This window comes from Micrasema longulum, unplaced genomic scaffold (genome assembly GCF_059751315.1).
Source record: "Micrasema longulum isolate JH-2025_06_02 unplaced genomic scaffold, ASM5975131v1 h1tg000462l, whole genome shotgun sequence".
NCBI lineage: Eukaryota > Metazoa > Arthropoda > Insecta > Trichoptera > Brachycentridae > Micrasema > Micrasema longulum.
In genome coordinates, this window is record NW_028277660.1 from 259,940 (window position 1) to 287,407 (window position 27,468).

At 34.9% G+C, this 27,468-nt stretch overlaps 1 protein-coding gene across 2 annotated transcripts; it reads left to right on the forward strand.

Annotated features, from left to right (window-relative positions):
• The first annotated feature begins 96 nt into the window (after positions 1-96).
• Positions 97-27,451, forward strand: LOC148281424 (uncharacterized). Of its 2 annotated transcripts, none has more exons than XM_088226715.1 (11): positions 97-236; positions 2,687-2,800; positions 3,571-3,755; positions 4,701-4,810; positions 11,164-11,263; positions 11,925-12,003; positions 13,597-13,723; positions 16,448-16,577; positions 18,804-18,943; positions 21,461-21,512; positions 25,364-27,451. In XM_088226715.1, the coding sequence occupies exons 2-9, from the start codon at positions 2,716-2,718 to the stop codon at positions 18,897-18,899; spliced, it is 912 nt and encodes a 303-aa protein (XP_088082841.1). In that variant the 5' UTR covers positions 97-236; positions 2,687-2,715; the 3' UTR covers positions 18,900-18,943; positions 21,461-21,512; positions 25,364-27,451. The 2 variants fall into 2 exon arrangements, with proteins under 2 accessions (XP_088082841.1, XP_088082840.1); XM_088226714.1 differs by lacking the exon at positions 97-236 and adding an exon at positions 315-426.
• Positions 27,452-27,468: the final 17 nt, after the last annotated feature.

Sequence of the window (27,468 nt, forward strand, 5' to 3'; positions counted from 1 at the left end):
AATATCGCCCCGGGATTTTGGTTTTATTTCGCACGCAGAAGTATATTCTACAACCATGCACATATTTTTTTATCACTACATACCCCGATTCTTCGTAAAAACCAAAATGTAGTCACCCTTTTTCTAATTTCGCGTTAGCGTTTTTTTTATTTATTTAAATTCGCTTTATTGCAAACTGCGCGTGTATTACATAAGAATCTAAACATTTTACTTTATTTTCTGGCGAAAGAATAGAGGTAATTATGTTTTTGATATCATATTTCGTTATAAATATAAAAAAGTTAATAGGATATTGTTGCCCTGTTAGCGACTTCGTTCACCATTATTGTCGGGTGCTGGCGACACATAAGTTTTAACCTTCATTCTTAATTTGACGTTTATATTTGTTGTTGAGGGCTAAGCGAATGTGCAAATTAGCGTAAAAAGGTAAAGATGTTTTTATTAATAAATTTAGCTGTCTAAAATACCATTGTTTCCACTTTTTAGCTACTGTTTCCCGCGTTCGCCCTGTGACCTTAGCTAATACCATTTGTGATGTCTATGACTACTTGTACTTGAATAATTTCGATTGTTTACTTGTGTCTTAACTACTGTGGTTTTTTAATTTCTGTATTTATATAATTGTATAAACGGGCTAATGGATAGACAAATATCATAAAGATGTCTGCATACAAAAAAGAAACAAAATGTACCTGTGGCTTAAAACTTTCTGTGCTTACATTTATATGAAATGCTTGTTCGGGAAAAGTCTGCTAGAATTATTTTTTTTGCGAAGTTTTATTGATTTATTATCAATTAGAGAGATGGTGATATTTAATAATAAATTTTAACGACTGTTAATCTCTTTTTTATTCATTTTTAAAATATTTTTATTGTCTTAAAATAGTACAAACATAACACATGAATGTCCTAATATTAACTTATCTCTTTATAAGCTGTACATAATAATACATAGAGATAAGTTAATATTAGGACAATTATATAATAGGTAGTTCATAGATTAATTTAGTATTTTTCAAGTTATTGTTATTATTATGGATAACTTATAAAGCGCCATTTTCGTAATATAATACCTCAAGGGCGCTTTACATTGTGATTCTATAGATAAATTAATTTAATTGAAGCTTTTAAATTTGTAATTTAATTAAAACAATTTATTTTGTTGTCACGTGCTACGGATTTATTCAAATGATTTAGAGAACAAGTGGGTTTTAAGTTTTTTCTGAAAAATCACTTCACTTTCACAGCCTCGCACCTCTGCTGGGAAAGCATTCCATGCCATGGGCCCGGCGACCGCAAAAGCGCGTTCACTAAATTTAGTGCACTGTTTGCGTAGACGAAATGTAAACAACGAATGTCTCGAGCAAGTAGAAGAATTTGTGTACCTGGGAAGCATGTTTTCAAGAGATGGAAGAGTAGAAAAAGATGTTGAAAGAAGAGTGAATGCGGGCAACAAAATGAACGGAGCACTAAGCACAGTAATTTCTAATAAAAATATGTCAATCGAAGCTAAACTGGCAGTGCACAACGGAGTTTTAGTCCCAACACTTATGTATGGAAGTGAAACATGGAACTGGCAGAGGAAGGATGAAAGCCGAGTGAACGCGGTTGAAATGCGATCTCTTAGACGAATGTGTGGGAAATCAATGTATGACAGGGTTACGAATGATGAAATCAGGCGAGAGTGTAAATCTGAGACAAGTATAATTGATAAGATTAAGAAAGGGTCTCTGAGATGGTTTGGTCACGTAGAACGAATGGACGACGAGAGAATGGTAAAACAAGTATATATGGCAAAAATGAACGGCAACGTTAGACGAGGACGACCAAGGAAGACGTGGCATGATCAGATAAACCAAAATCTTAAGTCTGGTCATGTCAAAAGCAGACAGAACCGAAGGGCATGTATGACAAGATGTATGAATGTGGAAGAGGCTAGGAGTGTATGCCAGGATAGACGTGTGTGGCGGTCCATTCTCTCTGCCTACCCCTACGGGGAAATGGCGTGATGGTAGTAGTAGTAGTAGTAGTAGTAGTTAGGTGATATGACTGAACTTAGAGATTCCAAAAATAAGTCTCACTGCGGCATTCTATACAGACTGTAGGCGAGTCATTTTTTTTCATTGGTAGACCTGCATAGATACCATTACAATAATCGACTCTAGACACTACAAACACATTTATTAATTGACGGGTGGCATCAACCAGCAAATTTTCGCATATGCAGTTAATTTGTCTCAGCTGGTAGAAGCATGAACTTATCGTTCTACTAATTTGAGCATCAAGAGAAAGGTCAGAATGAAGTAAGACTCCCAGTAGTTTAACGGTGGGTAATGCAGTACTCCCTGCATTGGGTAGGGCCGTATCCTGGATCAAATTCAGTCGTCTGGTGGTTTTATGCTCTTTAAAGATATTGTGTTTGCTTTTTCATTACAGATACCATTTTATTTAATTACAAGTCTTTAAAATAGAATGTCAAATAGACGAAAGTGAGCATTTTCAACACCTCTTTCTGCTCGCGTTTAATCGTCAATCGCTTTTTCAAAAAGAATCACGTCTTCCGCGCACTTCAAACTGCACAACTTTAGAAGGGAGTTCACTTCTATGGCTCAATCAGACGCAGTTGGTAAAGGAATAACGTGTCCATTTATTGTGCGTCGGTAGATACAATATTACTGTTTTGCAGGAGTAACGAGCTACTCCCAGCCGAGGAGAATGTCGGAGCCCGAAGACTCGTGTGCTGCGGAGGAAACGGAGCAGAATTCTGAAGTGGGAATCGTATACACACAAGAGAAAGAAGGTAATTTAAAACGTTCACCATTTTTACGCAATTATCTACTTTAATTAATTTTTATTCATTTGGGAAAATAACAATTTTTACATAAAATGCTTACAACAATATTTTGAGTTTGTCCAAATTGGCTGGTTTAAGTGGCCACTTTACACACTGTGTAACATTCACCATTCTTTCCATGTCCAGGTCCATGAAGAAGTATAGAAGTTGAAAAAATAACATTTTCAGGCGTTGCCTAGTATGTAGGTGAAATAATTCAATTAGATGAATCTCACCCGCATAAATAAAGGTTTCAGCTCATTAACTTCACAAACATCAACAGATGAAAGAATTGAAGGAATATAGATGGTCAAATATAGGCAGAATGGCGAATGTTACACAGTGTGTAAAGTGGCCACTTAAACCAGCCATTGACAGGTCATAAGCACTGTAGATGCCTAGACTTCTAAATTACCTTCTCTTAAATGTTCTTCATCTCTGTTGTAATATGTTGATATAAACAGCTCCCCAGGGAGTTGAATCCAGTCCTTGTCTGCAAATATTTGGGCAACTCAAAATATTGTTGATTTAGTTATTTAGTAGTTTGAAGCTGTATAATTTCAAATATACATGAAAAAAAAAAAATACGCAAAATAAAAAGAAAAACAGAAAATAATAATCCTATAATCCTATCAATGTAGAACGCTGTGTTTACTCGGGTTCTAAAAATTTCTTTAAATTTACTTTGAGTTTATTTACTGATATATTAGTTTTACTCTTACTCGTGTATTTTGCAGACGAGTGGTATAGTCACACGCAGACAGAGGAGGCAGACCAGTCCCAGGATCTGGAGGAGTCCCACCGTCAGGAGATCCGGGCGGCGCTGAGGAGCGGCCACAGGACCATCACTCTGTCGGCCGACGACACTTCCCTCGAGGCCAAGATCGCCGAGATCGTGCGACAGTCCAGGCTCACGGACCAGGTTAGATAATCGAGAGATATTGCAACCGGAAACTCGGTCTCACGATGCTGCATGAACGGCGAGAAAGAACCGAGATTCCAGCCAAAACCGAAACTGAATTTTGGTTTCTGTTCTAATTTTAAGTCTGAAAATTATTAAAATAAGAATATGGAAGTATAGGCATTAACAGGGCTTATGTACTGTCATTGGCTGTCAGCGCTTAAAATCTTCTTGGGTTATCCCCGATCACTGGACTACACAGTTTGTATCAGATCATGGTAAATTTAAATTTTTTTCAACAGAGAGGGAAAACATTATCGAGATGGGAATATGGAAGTCTAGGCATTTACTGGGTTCATGACCTGCCATTGTCTGGTTTAAGTGGCCACTTTACACACCGTGTAACATTCACCATTCTGCCCATGTTTGAACATCCGCATTTCCTCAACTCTTCCACCTGTTGACTTTTGTGAAGTAAAAGAGCTGAAACCTTGATCACGTGGGTGAGATTCATCCGGCTGAACCAAATCACCTACTAGGCACCGCCTGAAAACAATTTTACAATTTTTATACTTCTTCTTTTACCAGGTAGTAATTCAACAATGTTTAATTAAATATGAATAACTCCCTAGGGAGGAAACCCAGCCAGCCTGCAAGCATTTGGACATACTCAAACATTGTCATGGTAAATTTAATTTAAAAATATTTGTTTTCAATATTGTTGATTCCCCTTCGTGCTGCTGCGGATATCCTCATCAATCTTCTGAACACATCTTGTGCCCTTGTCGCTTTCCCCCACTCTATGATTACCGAATGGAGCTTCTCGCTACTATCCGCGGCCCCGTTATAGGTCCCGTTAAATAAATAATAAAATACATTTATAAACTGCCCCATCTGGCCTACCGCTACGCGGAAGCGTCTCATCAATCAATAAATAGTTCCGCATTAATAATCTTTTTTTTTCAGGGCGAAAATGGGGAGCAGCAGTACATTGAAATAGTGAATGGCTGTGGAGAAATGGGTAGTGATAACGAGGCTGGGAACCAAATTGGACTCATGAACTTTCGGCTAATAAGGTAAGGCTTTATTTATTTATTATTATAAAAATGGTGATTTGTGTAGAAGAATTTCATGGATCTTAACGTCACAACAACCAAGGCCAAACACGTCGCGTTTTTCTACTAACATATTTTTATTGAATTTCTTTTTTACATTTATGTATAAAAACATTTATTATTATTATTATTATTATTGTGGATAACTTATATAGCGCCATTTTCGTAATAAAATACCTCAAGGGCGCTTTACATGGTGATTCTATTGTTAAGTTAATTTAATTGAAGCTTTTAAATTTGTAATTTAATTAAAATAATTTATTTTGTTGTCACGTGCTACGGATTTATTCAAATGATTTAGAGAACAAGTGGGTTTTAAGTTTTTTCCGAAACATCACTTCACTTTCACAGCTTCGCACCTCTGCTGGGAGAGCATTCCATGCCATAGGGCCTGCGACCGCAAATGCGCGCTCACCAAATTTAGTGCGCTGTTTGCGTAGAGGTATAATAACTTTTCCTCTCGCCGTAGACGTAGCTGATCTAAGCGTGAGACGCCTGTCAGCTAGTTCATCTGGAATGCATAGTTCCCTTAGATATTCCGGAGCCGAGTTGTGCAGTGACTTATACATAAGCCAACAGAGTTTGTATTCGACCCTCTGTGGAAAACGTAGCCAGTGTAGTTCCCGAAGTAGTGGAGTGATATGACTGAACTTAGAGATTCCAAAAATAAGTCTCGCTGCGGCATTCAATACAGATTGTAGGCGAGTCATTTTGTTCATTGGTAGACCTGCATAGATACCATTACAATAATCGACTCTAGACACTACAAACGCATTTATTAATTGACGGGCGGCATCAACCGGCAAATTTTTGCGTATGCATTTAATTTGTCTCAGCTGGTAGAAGCATGAACTTATCGTTCTACTAATTTGAGCGTCAAGAGATAGGTCAGAATTGAGTAAAACTCCCAGTAGTTTAACGGTGGGTAAAACGGCACTCCCTACATTGGGTAGAGCCGTATCCTGGATCAAATTCTGTCGTCTGGCTTTCTCTGCCATATCCATTGATTTTGAATATACAATTAATTATTCCAAATCCATTTCATATATTTTTATCGGTAATCGTAGTATGTGATATTTCCCCATTGTAAGGCGAAGTTTCTTGAAAATGTATGAAAAAAATAACAAAAACTGTTTCAATAAAAACGAACTACACACTTTAAATGACGTCACTAGTTCTTCCAAATCAGCCTATGATATAGTGTTGTAATAGATTTCCGTTTTACGAGAAGCCAATTGACCAATCAGCGGAATGAAGAGGGAAAGAGAATTTGAGATATAATGTCAAAATAACAAAACTTTAAAAAATCATTGACTGATTTTAACATACATTTTTTTAACATATTACAACAGAGATGAAGAACATTTAAGAAAAGGTAATATAGATTCTATATTACCTTCTCTTAAATGTTCTTCATCTCTGTTGTAATATGTTAATGTAAACAGCTCCCTAGGAAGTCGAATCCAGTCCTTGTCTACAAAAATTTGGACAAACTCAAAATATTGTTGATAAATTACCTGGGTCCATGAAGAAGTATAGAAATTGAAAAAATAACATTTTCAGGCGTTGCCTAGTATGTAGGTGAAATAATTCAATTAGATGAATCTCACCCGCATAAATAAAGGTTTCAGCTCTTTGACTTCACAAACATCAACAGATGAAAGAATTGAAGGAATATAGATGTTCAAATATAGGCAGAATGGTGAATGTTACACAGTGTGTAAAGTGGCCACTTAAACCAGCCATTGACAGGTCATAAGCCCTGTAGATGCCTAGACCCATTTCAATGATATCTCCTGTACCTAAACTATTCGAATCAATTATTACAAAAAAAATAACACCTATATTTAAAAATGTGCTGATTGAGGAGCAGCATGGATTTAGGACAGCCAAATCAACGACGACCAATTTGCTTTCTTTTACTGATACTATTTTTACAGCGTTCGAGAATAATCTTCAAGCTGATGTACTGTATACAGACTTCTCCAAGGCCTTTGACAAAGTTGATCACAACATTTTATGTGCTAAACTTCGTGCTGTAGGCATTAGAGATCCCTTTTTATCGTTTTTAAAATCCTACCTCTCACATAGAAAACAAAGTGTAAAAATCAATAACGTCATATCAAATAGCTTCCTAGTAACTTCTGGTGTACCACAGGGTGCCCACTTGGCCCCTCTTCTATTTAATCTGTTTGTTAATGATGCTGCTAATGTTTTTTCTTTTACAAAATTCTGGCTTTTTGCTGATGATAACAAGATACTTAAGCTAATTAAAAATATTGATGACTGTGTCAGACTCCAAGAAGACATAAATGCATTTCATACTTGTGCAAAACTAATAACATGGAACTTAACATCGATAAATGCAAAATTATTTCATACCATAAATGTAAACATCCTTTTATTTTTGATTATAAACTTAATGGCCAAGTTCTTTCGATTGTCACCTCTATAAGAGATCTTGGAGTGATCCTAGATAATAAACTAACTTTTCTGGAACACTTTGATAATATAGTAAACAGATCCTTAAAAATTTTAGGCTTTATTAATAGAACTACGTCTGATTTCCAAAGTATGCTTACACTTAAAACACTTTATTGCTCTTTAGTTCGCCCTATTCTTGAATATGCATCTGTAATCTGGTCCCCTCATTATGCTGTTCATATCAAGCGCCTTGAATCAGTTCAACATCGTTTTATAAGAAAAATTGCATGGAAGATGGGATTGGAAAGAGGAGACTATTCATATTCTGATATGGAGAGGTTTTTAAGCATATCAAGTCTTGAAAAACGCAGATGCATTGCAGATATAATCTGCATGTATAAAATTATGAACTGTCTCATTGATGCCCCTGAAATTTTGCAAAAGATTCTTTTTGACGTTCCCACCCGTAGACTAAGAAATAATGAAATGCTTTTCCTCGGTCACTACAGGACCAATTATGGTGCACAGTCGCCTTTGCCCAGAATGATCAGGCGGGTGAACGATCATCGAGATCTTGATTATTATGGTGTAAGGATGTCTTTCTTTACAAATCAGCTAAAGAATCTGTATAGTTAGCCTATGCTTTTTACTTAATCTAAAAAATCTATCATCTGTCTTTGCTGCTTATTTCTGTTCCTTATATTTTTTTATTCCTTTGTAAAAATTTCTTTTAATTGTAATGTTTATAATGGACTTTGTCCGTAAATAAATAAATAAATAAATAAATAAATAGACTTCTATATTATCTTTTCTTAAATGTTCTTCATCTCTGTTGTAATATGTTAATATAAACAGCTCCCCAGGGAGTTGAATCCAGTCCTTGTCTACAAAAATTCGGACAAACTCAAAATATTGTTGATACATTTTTTTGCTTAGTTTAATAGTTTATTAAAAATCCACTGAACTTTTTCATTCAACAATAGATCTTGACGAGTGATGTGATTTTATTTTATCGACTTTTTATTTAAACTATTGTGTTTTTATATATAATATCCGGAATAATATTGGGAATATTTCGTACAAATAAAATATGTAGTGTAATACGCGATGAGGATAATATTAAGATGTGGGAGACGAACAAATGTTAAGAAAATGATTCAACTTCTAGATATCATGACAATTGATCAAAGAATCAAATTCAATGTTGCCAATGAAATAAACAAAATTATTAAAGGAATAGTTCCGAGATATTTTCAAGATAAACTAAAAAATAATGAGTTCTTTCATAACTATGCAACAAGAGGATCTAAAAATATAAGACTGGAAAAAAAATCAAAAGCAATGTCCCAGAACTGCCGCATGTACAAGGGAATAAAACTGTTTGAAGAAATGCCAGAAAGCATAAAAAATGAAATTAATGTAAATATATTTAAAATTAAATGTAAAAAGTATATATGTGAAAAATATTAGGTAGTAAATAGTGAATATAATTAATGAAAATGTACATATGAAACAGTGAATATTATAAATTAGGATTTTAAGTGTATAATAGTGATAAATAATGTTAGAATAAGTATAGATGTAAATATTGTGTTGTAAATATATATTAGACTATGTAAATACATAGAACTAAATAAATAAATAATAAAAAAAATAAAAAATAAAAAAAAATACGTAAAGTTTATAAACCCTGTATTTTGTCATAAATAAATAAAATGATTTTAATTGGTATAAAGATAAATTAAATAAATCTAAGTTTCCATGTTTGTTCGCTAACATGTGGAGCCGTGGAATAGGTGAGTATTTGGCATAGTTTGAACTATGCAAACCAACAGTGAAATAAGTATTTTGTCTCGTCCCACGCTGTCTCACGTAAAGATTCACACAATTCAAAAGTTTGGGACTGTCAGGAACATTATTGAATAACTTGAAAAGCAGCACTAAATTTGAAATTTCCCTTCTATCACTAATACATATTAATTTTAACTGCTTCATTAAACATTTATAGTTAAGCTCTTCAATTGGAATGTTTAATTTGAAATTCATAAATCTTAAAAACTTGTGTTGGACCTTCTCCACACTGTTTGTATGGGTAACATAATGAGGCCCCATATTCTAACTGGCTTCCTACTAGGGTCATGTATAATATTTTTAATGCATCAACAGACTAAAACTCTCTTGTTGTTCTGATAGCAAAGCCTACCTATATTGCGCTCATTATACCTAGATATGGGTACATGTAGCTAACGCGCTACCGGCGTCGTGTTGTGGTTCCGCTGCAGTCACTAATGCACACGTCCCGACCCACTGGCTGTAAGGCAGCGGAGGCTAGGCGATCTTGTTAACTCGTCGGGGCCGGAGATGTCCTCAGAAGGGCCTCTTATTTCGGGTTGAAGTTGCCGGTTCGCCGTGGTCAGGAATCCGTAGGGAGAGAAGTCCAGGGTGAAGCGAAGGTGTCAAGCGAAGTGAAGTAGAATCGAGTAGAAAGCCGGGTCGGGGAGCAGCGAGTAGAGATGAGTAAAAGCCAAACTCAGATAAGAAGTGGTTGGAATAGTTATAATTTGATTGATTAATGTATTTTGTTATTGTATAATTTCTTTAAAATATGTATGTATTTTAAGTAATTAATAATGTGTACAGTACGAGTATATTAATATTTCATACTCGATTTTTTTTATTTTTAATATTTTTATTTCTAAGCACTCTTTATACCACATATATGTAAATGGCAGAAATGCCGTATATAAATAAATAAATAAATATACGCACGTAAACATTATTCTCTACCTTCCGTTACAAATACAAGAGTTACTAGATACTCCACCCTGATGCTGCAAAAATATAACATAATAAATACAACCTTCGGTCAAAGAGGATTAGCCTACTACTCGGTTAAAGTGTACAATCTACTTCCATTATCCATAAGGACAATTAATAAGTTCTCACAATATAAAATTGCTATTAAGAAATGGATAATGGAGGTGGGTTGCGCCCGCATCGATGAGTGGATCAAGCCAAATAGGTAAAATGTATGCACTGTTTATGAATTTTTTTTAATCGGTCTATATAAATTGGTTATGTTTTTTATGAATATTTTCGTTTTTTATTGTTTATTATGTTAATTGTAATTAGGTCAATTGGATTAATTATGTTTTTTATTGTTATTATTATGTTAATTTTGTTCAATAACTAATTTAAGGCATGTTTCACATTTTGTAAAATGTTTGCCTCGGCACGGGACAACCCCAGAGTGAGGGAACATTATTTTGTATAAAAAAAAGAATTCAAATAATGTAAAAGTATAAATAAATGCTTTTTTTAAATTTTTTTTCTGGTAAAATTGATATATTTATAGTGCAGAGCACAATCGCAGTACTCTCTTATGATAGAGAAAATCCAAAAGAAGTTTTTGAGATATCTCTACATGAGAGAGTGCGGGTATTATCCTCGGCTCTACCCGACCGAGTTTCTCCAGGGTATGCTCGGCAGTTTAGAGACTAGAAGGAATGTGTATTTGACTACACATTTTTCTCCATTGTTGCGCGGTGTGGACGATAATCCTCAGGTTATGAGGAGTATTGGTTTGTATGTTCCTGATAATTACCTAAGACAGCGTCAGCATAGATTGTTTTATATTCCGATATACAGGAGCACCCTGCCATTGGAAGGGCTACCGCTATGTTGAACAACATCGCTCTGGATGTTGATCTGTTCCATGTATCCGAAGGGGTTTTCCGGTGCAGGATTCTCCTACTATTTTGAAAAGAGTCTCTTTATGTGTTTTTTGTCTTTTTATAATATGTACATCTTGAATTTTTATTTGTAATGTATGTATTATTTTAAATAAATAAATTCAAAAAAAATTACAATAGAAGCTTCTTTCTCCGCAGGTATGATGACAGTGGAAGTGCAGAGGTCGCAAAGACTGAAGAAGAAGAGGAAACGATGGGAGATATAGAAGAGGAGGAACAGCAATATGTACAATTCAAAGTACGTTAAGTCTATCTGCTATATTTTAAGTTTCTCCAAATGTTTATAGACAAGGACTATGATTCATCCTGTAGGGAGTATTAACCCTTTGAATTATATTTAATTTACACTTTTTGTTGAAGCTCTGAATTATTTTTTTGCAAAAATAATACAATAGGAAATAGATTTACAAAAAAATACACAAAATATTGAATTGCCAACATATTTATTTGAAATAAAAAGCATTTTCTTTCTACTAGTATGGTTGATTAAAAATTGGCTTTGTATGATATTTTTTAAAACACAGTCCTAAATGCAGACCAGGTTTTTGTGGACAGGTTTCGCAAAACCACACCATTTATATTCTTCCTCCTTTTTTATTTCGGTCAATGCATACTGCACAGTCTTAGGAGCTGTTTTTTTCTCTCTCGGCTAAGAAGTGTGGTTTACCATCTAGGCGTTCTTCCATGTTCAGAGTACAAGGTCTTCCTATTTTTTCCGCCATTTTTCAAACATTGAATGGCAGTTGTACAAATTTGATTTATTTTGTTCCGTAATTTCAAATAGAAATCTGTTTTATCGGCTATTTTAAAATATAAAAATACATCGTAAAAAATGTTCCTCCGAAGTTTTGCAGCATGGATCAAAAAACTGCATATAATGCTGTTTTTTTTTTCCATAGAAGGAAAATGTCGAAGAATCGGAGACCTCACAATTAGAAGAAGAAGAAACTGATCCTCAGGGGCTGAATCATCCACCTGGTAAGATATTACATTATTTCACAATATAAAAGATTGTGAAATAATACAACTGTATGTGATGTATAAAAGATTGTGGAATAATACAACTGTATGACATGTATAAAAGATTGTGAAATAATACAACTGTATGTGATGTATAAAAGATTGTGGAATAATACAACTGTATGACATGTATAAAAGATTGTGAAATAATACAACTGTATGTGATGTATAAAAGATTGTGGAATAATACAACTGTATGTCATGTATAAAAGATTGTGAAATAATACAACTGTATGTGATGTATAAAAGATTGTGAAATAATACAACTGTATGTGATGTATAAAAGATTGTGAAATAATACAACTGTATGTGATGTATAAAAGATTGTGAAATAATACAACTGTATGTCATGTATAAAAGATTGTGGAATAATACAACTGTATGTGATGTATAAAAGATTGTGGAAAAATACAACTGTATGTGATGTATAAAAGATTGTGAAATAATACAACTGTATGTGATGTATAAAAGATTGTGAAATAATACAACTGTATGTGATGGATAAAAGATTGTGAAATAATACAACTGTATGTGATGTATAAAAGATTGTGAAATAATACAACTGTATGTGATGTATAAAAGATTGTGAAATAATACAACTGTATGTCATGTATAAAAGATTGTGGAATAATACAACTGTATGTGATGTATAAAAGATTGTGAAATAATATAACTGTATGTGATGTATAAAAGATTGTGGAATAATACAACTGTATGTCATGTATAAAAGATTGTGAAATAATACAACTGTATGTCATGTATCAAAGATTGTGAAATAATACAACTGTATGTCATGTATAAAAGATTGTGAAATAATACAACTGTATGTCATGTATAAAAGATTGTGAAATAATACAACTGTATGTCATGTATAAAAGATTGTAAAATAATACAACTGTATGTCATGTATAAAAGATTGTGAAATAATACAACTGTATGTCATGTATAAAAGATTGTGAAATAATACAACTGTATGTCATGTATAAAAGATTGTGAAATAATACAACTGTATGTCATGTATAAAAGATTGTGAAATAATACAACTGTATGTCATGTATAAAAGATTGTGAAATAATACAACTGTATGTGATGTATAAAAGATTGTGAAATAATACAACTGTATGTCATGTATAAAAGATTGTGAAATAATACAACTGTATGTGATGTATAAAAGATTGTGAAATAATACAACTGTATGTGATGTATTAAAGATTGTGAAATAATACAACTGTATGTCATGTATAAAAGATTGTGAAATAATACAACTGTATGTGATGTATAAAAGATTGTGAAATAATACAACTGTATGTGATGTATAAAAGATTGTGAAATAATACAACTGTATGTGATGTATAAAAGATTGTGAAATAATACAACTGTATGTCATGTATAAAAGATTGTGAAATAATATAATGTGAACAGATTATTTGAATTAGTTAAACAAGACAAAAACAAGTTATAGACAGACGCATTACAAATATTTTCTACTTTAAACTTTGACGCATTGAATTGCTCTGTAATGATTGAATTGAATAATCTGTAAAATTTTAGGTATGCAGTATGTCCAAGTGGTGGAACACGACCAAGTGCCTCTCGTTTACTTCACTGTGACTCAACCGGATCCTCCAAAGCCTCCTGTCCACAAGCAGTTTGCAATTCATCAGGGAATGCGTCCAGGGTAAGAACTGAACTTTTTGTGGAGGGACTGCTTGTCCGAGAAATGAAGTATTTACTATATTTTAAGATTGCATTTTTTTTTTTTAATTGACTTTTTGGAAAAAAAATATTTGCATTTTTTTTAAAGCTTACCATGAGAAATGTTGTTCCTCTGAAGTTTCGCGGTCTGGCCCTGAAAAACCGTGTATATAATACCTGTCATTAGCCCTGTAGATGCCTAGACATCTGTATTTCCTTCTCTAAAGTGTTCTCCATCTCTAAACTAACATATTACAACAGAGATGAAGAACATTTAAGAGAAGGTAATATTGAAGTCTGGGCATCTACAGGGCTTATGACCTGTCAATGGCTGGTTTAAGTGGCCACTTTACACACTGTGTAACATTCACCATTCTGCCCATATTTGAACATCTATATTCCTTCAATTCTTTCATCCGTTGATGTTTGTGAAGTTAAAGAGCTAAAACCTTTATCACGGGGGTGAGATTCATCCGGCTGAACCAAATCACCTACTAGGCAACGCTTGAAAACAATTTTCCAATTTTTATACTCCTTCTTTTACCAGGTAGTTAATTCAACAATGTTTGAGTATGTCCAAATGCTTGCAGACTGGCTGGATTTCCTCCCTAGGGAGTTATTATATTCCTTCAATTCTTTCATCCGTTGATGTTTGTGAAGTTAAAGAGCTGAAACCTTTATTTATGCGGGTGAGATTCATCTAATTGAATTATTTCACCTACACACTAGGCAACGCCTGAAAATATTTTTTTTTCAATTTCTATACTTCTTCATGGACCAGGTAATTTATCAACAATATTTTGAGATTGCCCAAATTTTTGTAGACAAGGACTGGATTCAACTCCCTGGGGAGCTGTTCATATTAACATATTACAACAGAGATGAAGAACATTTAAGAGAAGGTAATATAGAAGTCTGGGCATCTACAGGGCTTATGACCTGTCAATGGCTCCATCTCTGTTGTAGTATGTCAATATTTACGGCTCCTTAGGGAGTTGAACCCAGTTCAATTTATCAACAATATTTTGAGATTGTCCAAATTTTTGTAGACAAGGACTGGATTCAACTCCATGGGGAGCTGTTCATATTAACATATTACAACAGAGATGAAGAACATTTCAGAGAAGGTAATATAGAAGTCTGGGCATCTACAGGGCTTATGACCTGTCAATGGCTCCATCTCTGTTGTAGTATGTCAATATTTACGGCTCCCTAGGGAGTTGAACCCAGTTCATGTCTACAAAAAATTTGGATAAACTCAAAGCATATTTTAAATGGACAGAACACATAGAATATATTACACAAAAATTAGAAAACTCTCTCATATCTTCATGTCGATACGTAACATCTTATCCCTAATTAAACTCAAACAACTATATTTTATTTTATGTAACTCAATTATAACTTAAGGCATAATAGGATGGGGAGGCACTAATAAATCGATATTAAAACCTCTCGAATCTGCTCAAAAATCAATAGTTAAAATAATTTTTAAAAAGCCCTTCAGGTACCCCAGCGTCAAATCATTTGAGGAAATTGAGATCTTAGATATAAGACAATTGTATATATCTAGAATAATAATGTTTGTGGAACTAAATTATTCTACCAAATCCCAAAAGGAACACTCCCACACTACCAGAAGTCAAACTAGAGGATGGGTCATGGGGTCTACCGCAAACTCTGAATTCGGGCAAAGACATTTCAGGCTTCTGGGCCCCAAAATATTCAATATGTTACCCGAACATTACAAAACAACGACCCGGATTCAATTTAATGAATTTGTAAAAAATTGGTTACTGAGTTTAGGTCGAGAAAAATCGGATAATTCACTCAAAAACATTCTTAAATAATAAATGGTATAAATTTAACAATGTTTGATTATGTCCAAATGCTTGCAGACTGGCTGGATTTCATCCCTAGGGAGTTGTTCATATTTAAATTTATTTCAACAGAGAGGGAAAAAGTTTTCGAGAAGGGAATATGGAAGTCTAGGCATTTACAGGGCTCATGACCTGTCATTGGCTGGTTTAAGTGGCCACTTTACACACTGTGTAACATTCACCATTCTGCCCATGTTTGAACATCCACATTTCCTCAACTCTTCCATCTGTTGACTTTTGTGAAGTAAAAGAGCTGAAACCTCTATCACGCGGGTGAGATTCATCCGGCTGAACCAAATCACCTACTAGGCAACGCCTGGAAACAATTTTCCAATTTTTATACTTCTTCTTTTACCAGGTAGTAATTCAACAATGTTTGATTATGTCCAAATGCTTGCAGACTGGCTGGATTTCCTCCCTAGGGAGTTGTTCGTATTTAAATTTATTTCAACAGAGAGGGAAAAAGTTTTCGAGAAGGGAATATGGAAGTCTAGGCATTTACAGGGCTTATGACCTGTCATTGGCTGGTTAAATGCCTAGACTTCCATATTCCCTTCTCGAAAACTTTTTCCCTCTCTGTTGAAATAAATTCAGGTATAAATTTATGTTGTACAACTGTATAGTAAATTAACCAGTTGGTAGTAATGTTATTGTTTATTTTGCATAAAAATGTCTACCTTAAAACAGCTTGTACCTAGTTAGGCAGACTAGACATGATCCAGAGAAATCTATGACCTAAGTGTGGATGTTGTAGATAAAGTTATTGTTATTTTTGTTAATAAATCATTATAATTATTGTTGACCAATGTTGTGTATTGTTTACGCAGGAGACGAAAACGAGGGGAATTCAACATCCCTCCGCACGTGATGGACTCTCCTAACTTCAAACTTTACCTCTACAATTGCAAGATGTGTGACTTTAAATGTAACGCCATCAAGGAGCTGACTGTCCACAAGGTATGTTTCAATTTCTATTTATTTATTTATTTAATATGTTTATGTACATTTCATCGTTTAAAATCATTCAATCGACGACACTTTTTGTTAATTTTAATGAACGTCGAGACGATTCGAGATCTTGGGATACTTTTTGATAGCAAACTTAAGTTCGACCATCACATTGACCACATTTCAAAGAAAGCGTCCAAAATCTGTGGATTTATTTTGCGAATTTCTAAGCCATTCAAATGCCCGAAAATTGCCATTACATCGTATAAATCATTTGTTCGTAGTTTGCTTGAATTTCAAACAAACAAACAAACCATCACGCCGTTTCCCCGTAAGGGTAGGCAGAGAGGATAGAACGCCACAACACTCTATCTTTGCATACAGATCTCGCTTCCTCTACATTCATACATCTTCTCGTGCACGCGCGCCGATTATTCCGACTTTTGACATGTCCATCTTCAAGTATTTTTTGGATTTGGTCACGCCATGTCTTTCTCGGTCTTCCTCCATTTCTGCATCCATCAACATTCGCATTGTAAATATTCTTAGTCGTTCTCTCGCTGTCCATTCGTTCCACATGTCCAAACGAGCGCAGAGCTCCTTTCTTGATTTTGTCGATAATGCTTGTCTCAGCCTCACACAATGTACGGATCTCGACATTTGCGCATCTATCGTACATAGTTTTACCACACATTCGCCTGAGAGATGGCATTTCGACAGCATTCAGCCTATTTTCATCCCTGTTTTTCCAAGTCCATACTTCGCTCCCATACATCAGGGACGGGACCGGGACTCCTTTGTGAACTGCCAATTTTGCCTCTTGTGACAAGCATTTATTTGCCAAGGTCGATTTAAGTGCACCGTTCACTCTGTTCCCGGCACTCGCCCTCCTTTCAATATCTTTCTCAGTCATTCCATCCCTAGTGAACACACTTCCCAGATACACAAATTCCTCTACTTGTTTTAGTATAACTCCATTCACCCTGATTTCACATTGAGTCATACTTTCATTCCTTTCAAAAACCATCACATTCTATTTATCGACATTCATCAGCAAATCGCTTAATTCTATAATATGGTCTCCTAATTATAATATTCATATAACGCGGATTGAATCAGTGTTACGTCAATTTTTTAAATGGTTAATATTTAGAATCGGTTCAAATACTTTCATAATCAACTATTACAATCGTCTAGAGTACTTTCATATCTTTAGTTATGAATTCAGAAGGATTTTGGCTGATTTGATATTCTTGCACAAATTAATATCTAACTGTATGGACGCCCATGATATCCTCGCTCAGATAAACATTAATGTACCCAGCCGTAACTTGCGTACCAATCCTGTCTGTGCCGTGGGAAATTATAAAACTAACATTGGGTTCTTTTCCCCTCTGCCGAGGATCCTCGGAACAGTGAACGAAATATTACTAAACGTCGTACTGTCGATGTGTTCCTACAGCAAGGGCGGGCATTCGAGAAGCAAGCGGTGTTGTCTCTCCTGACTCGCGACGTCACTTGGCTCGTTTCAAAAGTACTTTGGTGATGATGACGGAAGTTAGCTGCATCAGCCGGCGTTGGGTTTAGTGATTTGACCTGTAGAAAAAGCGTGGTAGTGATCCTCCCAACGCCGCTGCGTATTTTGTTTTATACAGCGTTTAGCAAAGCTTAGGTGAAATTCTGAAAAGAATTTGCCATTCTTTTACAAGTTGCGGCTCTTGCTCGTTCATCCGCTCTCTCATTTCCCACGATACCAGCGTGTCCTCTTATCCAGCGTATTTGAATAATCATCCCTCTGATTTTGAGATGCTTAATTTTACTCTGAATATCTACAATTAATGGATTTACCGACCGGGTATCAGTTATAGCTTGAATGCCCGAACGACAACCTGATAATATTTTTTCAAAGCGGGGTTCAGCTCTGACGACCACGCGGATTTTGGTGTTACTCTCTACAATACAATGTGAGTGCAATTTTTGGGCTTTAGAATGGCTTAGATATTCGCAAAATGAATCCACAGTTTTGGACGCTTTCTTGCAAATATTTACGCAGTAAGGTCAATATGCTCTGCTTAAAACCGCCAGACCGCTTTCATACAAAAAATTGTAATAATAACCTTCTGAAAAACGCCATTCCTCAATTAATAACTCATATTCAAAATACGCTGCGTTTGGTGATTGTGTGGCATTCACCATCCCGCCCGTGTTTGAACGCCCGTATTTCTTCGTTTCCAGGCAACGCATCCCGGTATGGGCAGCGGTCGCTACAGGAGCTTGGCCAAGCCTCCCCTGGAAAAGGCCACCGAAATAGAGGCGCCCCCTCCTTTATAGCTCACTGTGATAAGTGTAAATTCAAAGCCACCACTCGACTCCAGGTACGTAGAAAATGGACTCCTTAGTTTTAGAAAATTATATATATTTCAGTGCATAAAATATGTTTATTTTTTTTATATTTTTATTTTCTTTTATTCAGGAAACATACAGTACAGTTACAAAGTTTAATATTTGGACTTAATTCTAATGGACCAGTGAAGTTTCCATATTAAAAAGCAATTAAATGTAAGGTTAATTATGAAAGTATAAAAAAGAGAAGGAAAAAGAAAACATAAATGAAAGTTGTTTAAAAATTAAAATTTAAGTGAAAAAAAAATATTTTAAGGTTTGTAGTTTGTAGTGAGTATTTTCAAATGGAAATAATATTTAAAATGAAGAAAATTTGTAAGAGTAATTAAAAATTAAGATTGGAAATAAAGAATGAAAAACATGCTCAGATGTAAAAATAAAATAAAATAGTAATAACATTTTTTTTATAAAAAAGGAAAAACATAAACACATATTTATTTTAAGGGATTCAAAGAAACGATGAGAAGAATCTTTAAGTGAAATATAAGACAGTAAATTTAAATTTAGGTCAATTTAAAAAACATCTTCAAAATTAATGACACATTATAGTAAGAGCAGCAATATATTGATTTTATTAACATATATAATATAAGTAATCAAAAGTAGTTTAAAAGTATAAAAGTATAAAAACATGCCAATGGCAGCAGAGAAAAAAGAAAAAGTAAAGAAGGAATAACAAGTATAGCAAGTAATCTTTAAAATTTGAAAAAGCAATGTAAGGAGAAGATTTTAAACCAAGATTACTTGAATAGAGAATTGTTTAGTAATAATTTAAATGGTATTAGTAATAGATCCGATAGTGTACTGTCGGTTCCAGGATGCAGAACTAAGTTCGCACAGAGGCACTCCTCACATGTTGGTCCAAGATCCTTCAATCTTCTAACCAAGGAGCTACAAAACATCAAATCACTGGTACATTTTAAAGTAGGTTTGAGGTCTTGGATCAGCATGGAAGGAACAGATAGACACACTTAAAAAATTAATCAAAATTAAAAATAAATGCAAATATCAGCGTATGTTAATTTAGTTTTTCTTTTCTTTTTTTTTCATTTTCATGTCTTACTTTTTAAATAATTAAAAAAGGAATGGCCCACGCTCAGACAAAGCTGAAGTCTTTGTGGGCATTTTTTCCAATTCATGTTATAGCTTAATTTTAAGATGTATTTTTCTGAAGTGTATTTTTGTAGTTATATCTCTTTGTCAATAATATGTGTATGGAAAAATAAACAAATAAAAAAATGACAACACCTAAATAATACTCGGTATATCCAGAAAGTAACCTCCATTTGTATTTGAGGATATTAGAAGCAAAGGATGTAGAAATCTCCACCAAAAAAGAAAAATTAGTTATTGATGTCAAAATGAACTACAGTACAGTTAAGCTTGCATAAAAACCGCCCTTAAAACCGCCCTTGAACCTGCAGCAATTGCACAGAAATCTTTAATCCGAGTCATCTTAAAAAAAACATTTCGCTATCCAAGTGACTTGCTCCTCAAAGAATTCAGAGTACTGAATATTATTCAACAGTATATGTTGAGAACGGTAGTGGTTACACACATCGATAGAGACATTTACCCGAGCGTCAACCGCAACCATAATACAAGATACTCTAATAGGGATCTGATACTAAGTGAAGGGGTCAACACTGTTCTGGCATCGAGACAACACTATAACGTAGGCAAAAAGGTCCATAACCTTTTGCCAGAATCGTGGAAAGACGGGAGTGTTGTCAAGTTACGGAAGGTGTTGACCTCGCTCTTTCATGACATTGGTCGTAGGGAGTCAGAAAAGTTGATGCATGCCACGGATTGGAGAACCTTACTGGATGTCAAAAATAAAATATTTAAAAAAAGGAATAATTTAAAAAAAATATATTCATAGATGACAACCATGAAGTTTCGCATAAATAAATTGTCTATGTTTTTATGAATGTATGTATGTGTATGCGCATGGGTGTATGTACGTGTGTGTGTATGTACATGTGTATATATGTATATGAGTATATATGTGTATGTCTGTATGTATATGAATCAAAATGTGTATCCGAATAAGTTTATATTTTGTTTGTCTGTGCTCTATATAAATTTGTTAACTATTATAATATATTGAAATGTAATTGCCTAGCTTGGAACGGGGTATGTACCCTTGTTAGCTGGGCAAAGTGAACGTGGAATTGTATTTTGATAAAGAGTGTGAATAAATAAATAAATAAAAGTAAAACCTCCTTTTTACCTTTTTCAAGGAAGCAAGAAAAAAGTATAAAACTGAGGAAAACGAATGGAAAAAATGTATGGAAAAAATAGGAATTACAACAAAATAAAATGGATTTGCTACACTATAGTCTACATATACTTCCAGAAAAATTGTAAAAACAATTATAAGTGGGAGTTGTCAATATTTTTTTTTTCAATGATTTGACTAAAAATATTTTTTCAATGTAATCTGTTTTTTAAATAAATAAATATAAATACATTTTTTTTTCTTCCAGATGAATCGCCATATATCAAGATATCACGTCACCAAAACGAAACTGCCCGAAGGTAAATGAAATCCTTTATTTTTTATTAACTAATAGAGGTATTATTTAGTAATCCTGTTTACTGCATACCAAAATAAAACAGGCACGAGTTTGAGTTTGAGTATCGTCTATTGTCTTGTTAACTTTAATAATAAGTTAAGGAATGCTATCTTTGTTTAGTTTTTTATATTTGACTTTTTGTGCTGTTACATGTTCACTTCATTGCCATACTTACTAGTTCTTTGCTCAATGTATTATTATTGCGTTTTTTAAAATTATTTTTTATTATTAACTTTTTAAAATCATTCTTATGTTGTTGAAATTCCATTTGTCGGTGCGTTTTGAAGCTGCAAGACTTTTTGTGATGTTAGCTATCATATTATTTTTATCATATTATGTAAATGTTATCAACTATCAAATATCTAAATTTAGAAAATGGGGTCTAGAATTTCAACCGTCCATGCGCTCAGTAGCTGCAAGACTTGTTGTTATCTAACTTCTAATTTTATAGATTGGCTTTTTATTTCGTTTTTAAAATATCACTTAAACTCTAAACTTCATCGTCAAATAAAAAATTTAAAAATAAAAATGTAAATAGGGGCTAGATTTCTTATTGTCCATGCGCTCTGTAGCTGCAAGACGTTCTGTTATCTAGCTCATATATATCATAATTGTAATATATCATAATTGGAGACGAGGAACCAGTTCACAACGGAGTTCTGGTCCCATCCCTGATGTATGGGAGCGAAGTATGGACTTGGAAAAACAGGGATGAAAGTAGGCTGAATGCAGTCGAAATGCGATCTCTCAGGCGAATGTGTGGTAAACCTATGTACGATAGATGCACAAATGTTGAGATCCGTATATTATGTAAGGCTGAGACAAGCATTATCGACAAAATCAAGAAAGGAGCTCTGCGCTGGTTTGGACATGTAGAACGAATGGACAGCGAGAGAACGGCTAAGAATATTTACAATGCGAATGTTGATGGATGCTGAAATAGAGGAAGACCGAGAAAGGCATGGCATGACCAAATCCAACAAATACTTAAAGATGGACATGTCGAAAGTCGGAATAATCGGCGCGCGTGCATGAGAAGATGTATGAATGTAGAGGAAGCGAGATCTGTATGCAAAGATAGAGTGTTGTGGCGTTCTATCCTCTCTGCCTACCCTTACGGTGAAACGGCGTGATGGTTTGTTTTGTTGTTTTTTGTTTTTAGGAACTAGAATCCCAACCGTCCATGCGCTCTGTAGCTGCAAGGCGTGTTGGGATATTTATTTATTGTACAGCGCCCTTGAGGTGATTTTCACAAAAAATGGCGCTTTATAAATTATCCAAACATTATTATTATAATTTAACTTTTTTTTTTTTGTTTTATTGCTCAAAAAAATTTTATTTTAAGTACCAACGTTGTAATAATTTTTTTATTATTATTAATAAGTTATTCTCAACTTTACTGTGTTATATTTATAATTAGTTCATAAGATTTTCTCGTGGTTATTGCTATCTTTATTTAGAAATGTTATTTTTCTTTTTAATTTTTTGTATTATATGTTTGCCAAATTGTTTAGTTTTAATTATTCCATTATTTCATACCATGTACTACATGATTATTGTGCACTGCTGTGATTATTTCTGTAAATTATTATTTTTTTTGTAAAAGGTTCATTGAACCGTTGATGTATAAATAAATAAATAAATTTAATAATGCAGTCGAACTTGGTTAACAACGATCACGGAAACAGCAAGATCTCGGATGTAACGAGTAAACAGAAAAAAAAAAGAAGTATAGAAATTGAAAAAATAACATTTTCAGGCGTTGCCTAGTATGTAGGTGAAATAATTCAATTAGATGAATCTCACCCGCATAAATAAAGGTTTCAGCTCTTTAACTTCACAAGCATCGACAGGTGAAAGAATTGATGGAATATGGATGTTCAAATATAGGCAGAATGGTGAATGTTACACAGTGTGTAAAGTGGCCACTTAAACCAGCCATTGACAAAGTCATAAGCCCTGTAGATGCCTAGACTTCTATATTACCTTCTCTTAAATGTTCTTCATCTCTGTTGTAATATGTTAATATAAACAGCTCCCCAGGGAGTTGAATCCAGTTCTTGTCTACAAAAATTTGGACAAACTCAAAATATTGTTGATAAATTACCTGGTCCATGAAGAAGTATAGAAATTGAAAAAATAACGTTTTCAGGCGTTGCCTAGTATGTAGGTGAAATAATTCAATTAGATGAATCTCACCCGCATAAATAAAGGTTTCAGCTCTTTAACTTCACAAACATCAACAGATGAAAGAATTGAAGGAATACAGATGTTCAAATATAGGCAGAATGGTGAATGTTACACAGTGTGTAAAGTGGCCACTTAAACCAGCCATTGACAGGTCATGAGCCCTGTAGATGCCTAGACTTCTATATTACCTTCTCTTAAATGTTCTTCATCTCTGTTGTAATATGTTAATATAAACAGCTCCCCAGGGAGTTGAATCCAGTTCTTGTCTACAAAAATTTGGACAAACTCAAAATATTGTTGATAAATTACCTGGTCCATGAAGAAGTATAGAAATTGAAAAAATAACGTTTTCAGGCGTTGCCTAGTATGTAGGTGAAATAATTCAATTAGATGAATCTCACCCGCATAAATAAAGGTTTCAGCTCTTTAACTTCACAAACATCAACAGATGAAAGAATTGAAGGAATACAGATGTTCAAATATAGGCAGAATGGTGAATGTTACACAGTGTGTAAAGTGGCCACTTAAACCAGCCATTGACAAGTCATAAGCCCTGTAGATGCCTGGACTTCTATATTACCTTCTCTTAAATGTTCTTCATCTCTGTTGTAATATGTTAATATAAACAGCTCCCCAGGGAGTTGAATCCAGTCCTTGTCTACAAAAATTTGGACAAACTCAAAATATTGTTGATAAATTACCTGGTCCATGAAGAAGTATAGAAATTGAAAAAAATAATGTTTTCAGGAGTTGCCTAGTATGTAGGTGAAATAATTCAATTAGATGAATCTCACCCGCATAAATAAAGGTTTCACCTCTTTAACTTCACAAACATCAACAGATGAAAGAATTGAAGGAATACAGATGTTCAAATATAGGCAGAATGGTGAATGTAACACAGTGTGTAAAGTGGCCACTTAAACCAGCCATTGACAGGTCATAAGCCCTGTAGATGCCTGGACTTCTATATTACCTTCTCTTAAATGTTCTTCATCTCTGTTGTAATATGTTAATATAAACAGCTCCCCAGGGAGTTGAATCCAGTCCTTGTCTACAAAAATTTGGACCAACTCAAAATATTGTTGATAAATTACCTGGTCCATGAAGAAGTATAGAAATTGAAAAAATAACGTTTTCAGGCGTTGCCTAGTATGTAGGTGAAATAATTCAATTAGATGAATCTCACCCGCATAAATAAAGGTTTCAGCTCTTTAACTTCACAAACATCAACAGATGAAAGAATTGAAGGAATACAGATGTTCAAATATAGGCAGAATGGTGAATGTTACACAGTGTGTAAAGTGGCCACTTAAACCAGCCATTGACAAGTCATAAGCCCTGTAGATGCCTAGACTTCTATATTACCTTCTCTTAAATGTTCTTCATCTCTGTTTTAATATGTTAATATAAACAGCTCCCCAGGGAGTTGAATCCAGTTCTTGTCTACAAAAATTTGGACAAACTCAAAATATTGTTGATTCAATTAATCCTACGTAAAGAATATTCCAAACTTAACTAATCTAACAGGATACAAAACTTTATTAAATGCATCTATTGGTACTCGTGAGACAAAAATCATTTTGACCAGTGTAATTAATAAATGATTTTTTATTTATTTCATAGGTTCATCAAAGTCCTACCACACTTACGAGACCCAAACTACCGAAGGCCTAATCACTTACTACTGCTGTCGCCTGTGCAGTTTCAAATCCACCAACAAGCACCAGCTCAAAAGGCACCACTGCAAGGAAACGGCTCTTCAAGACCCCTCGGGGCCGGATAAAAACAAACTCTGCACATAAACCAGCAGGCAGAGGGGACGGACCCGACGTCCCCCGGACTCGAGGCCCGGCCGCCGGGAACGAAATGGCTGTCTCGAGCTGCGCTTTCCTAAGAAGGCGGCGCCGCTATCCAGCGGCCGTGATGTGCCGTGTGCGGTGGGCGTAAAAAGACAGCCGTCTCAGCGGCGGCCAGAGATGTCAACTTGACCCCTTTTTTGGCAGCATTGTCGCCGTTCGGGCAAACGTCACTAACCCGACAAAACATCATTTTGAGAAATAGCAATTTGAATATTTGGAGACCTTATTTATTCATGTCTTTTTGATAAATTTTATTGGTAACTTTTTATTTCTGATGTATAAAAAATATCTGTGAGGTTTTTAATGAGGCAAGGTGGCTAAAATTTGGACCACGCAAGCTATAAATTAGCGAAAGGAAGAAAATAACACTACTACCATCACGCCATTTTACCGTCAGGGTAGGCAGAGAGAATGGACGCGGTCCATATACACGCGTCTATCCTGGCATACATTCTAGCTTCTTCCACATTCATAAATCTTGTCATACATGCCCTTCGGTTCTGCCTGCTTTTGACATGTCCAGACTTTGGTTTATCTGATCACGTGTCGTTCTCGTCTCACGTAACCGTTTTATTTCGCCAAATATGCTTGTTTTACCGTTCTTTTGTCATCCATTCATTCTACACGGCCAAACCGTGGAAGGAAATATTATTTTTCAATTCAATTCATTTACTTTAAATATAACATATACACTAAAAACATATATTCAATACGTACATATTATAAAAAAGAAAAAAAAATACACGAAAGAGACTCATGTCAAAGTAGTAGGAGAATCCTGCTCCGGAAAACCCCTTCGGATACATGGAACAGATCAACATTCAGAGTAATGTTGTTCAGCATAGCGGTAGCCCTTCCAACAGGCATAACCATAGGCAGCCTGGTCCTGAATATCGGAATATGAAACGATCTATGCTGACGCTGTCTTAGGTAATTATCAGGAACATACAAACCAATGCTCGTCATAATCTCAGAATTATCGATCATACCGCGCAACAATGGATAAAAATGTGTAGTCAAATACACATTCCTTCTAGTCTCCAAACTGTTGTAGCCGAGCATACCCTGGAGAAACTCGGTCGGGTAGAGCCGAGGATAATTATTATTCATCATAGGCAGGCAGCCTTTGCCGGTGCGCCTATATCTCGTGTACTTGTACTGCTTTTTGTCCAAGTTCTTCTTCCTTCAAAACAGCATCCAAACGGTTTTCGAACTAGTCTCAAATGGAATGGACAACTAGGCTTGGCAATTTATTCCAGTCTGAAACTACTCTGCTCTCTCTCCGATGGCGCCACAGCCCATATCGAGCTTTAGCCTCCTGCAACTTTCGCCTCCAACTCTGTCGGTCCTCAGCCGCCGTCTTCCAATTTGCCACCTGGAGAAGCTGCGCCGCATCCTTTCTCACTTCATCCTCCCATCTCAGCCCGGGTCTTCCTACTGATCTCTTTCCTCCAGGGGATCCGCTCATTATTCTTTTAGGGATACGCGAGTCAGGCATTCGCTGTACATGTCCGGCCCATCGTAATCTAAGCATCTTCATATGTGCCGAGATGCTCGGGGCCTGTACAGGCCTGATCAGCGATCAGTAATTTTCCATCACTGATGACATTAGTTTGACAGCTGTCATTCTAATCAAGCTATATTTTAAGGATTATAGAACAATAATTTTGATTTTGATTTTCGCATTTTCCTCAGTTTTACACCTTTTAGTTGCTCCCTAGAAAAACGTAAATAGGGGATTTACTGTAACTCAAAACTGTCGTTTTAGTGACTTTTGCCTGAACGGCGACGATATGATCTCATTTTTAACTGCATTATCACAATTCATAATAAACTTTGATTAAAACAAAAACAGTATTTTAGTTTTGG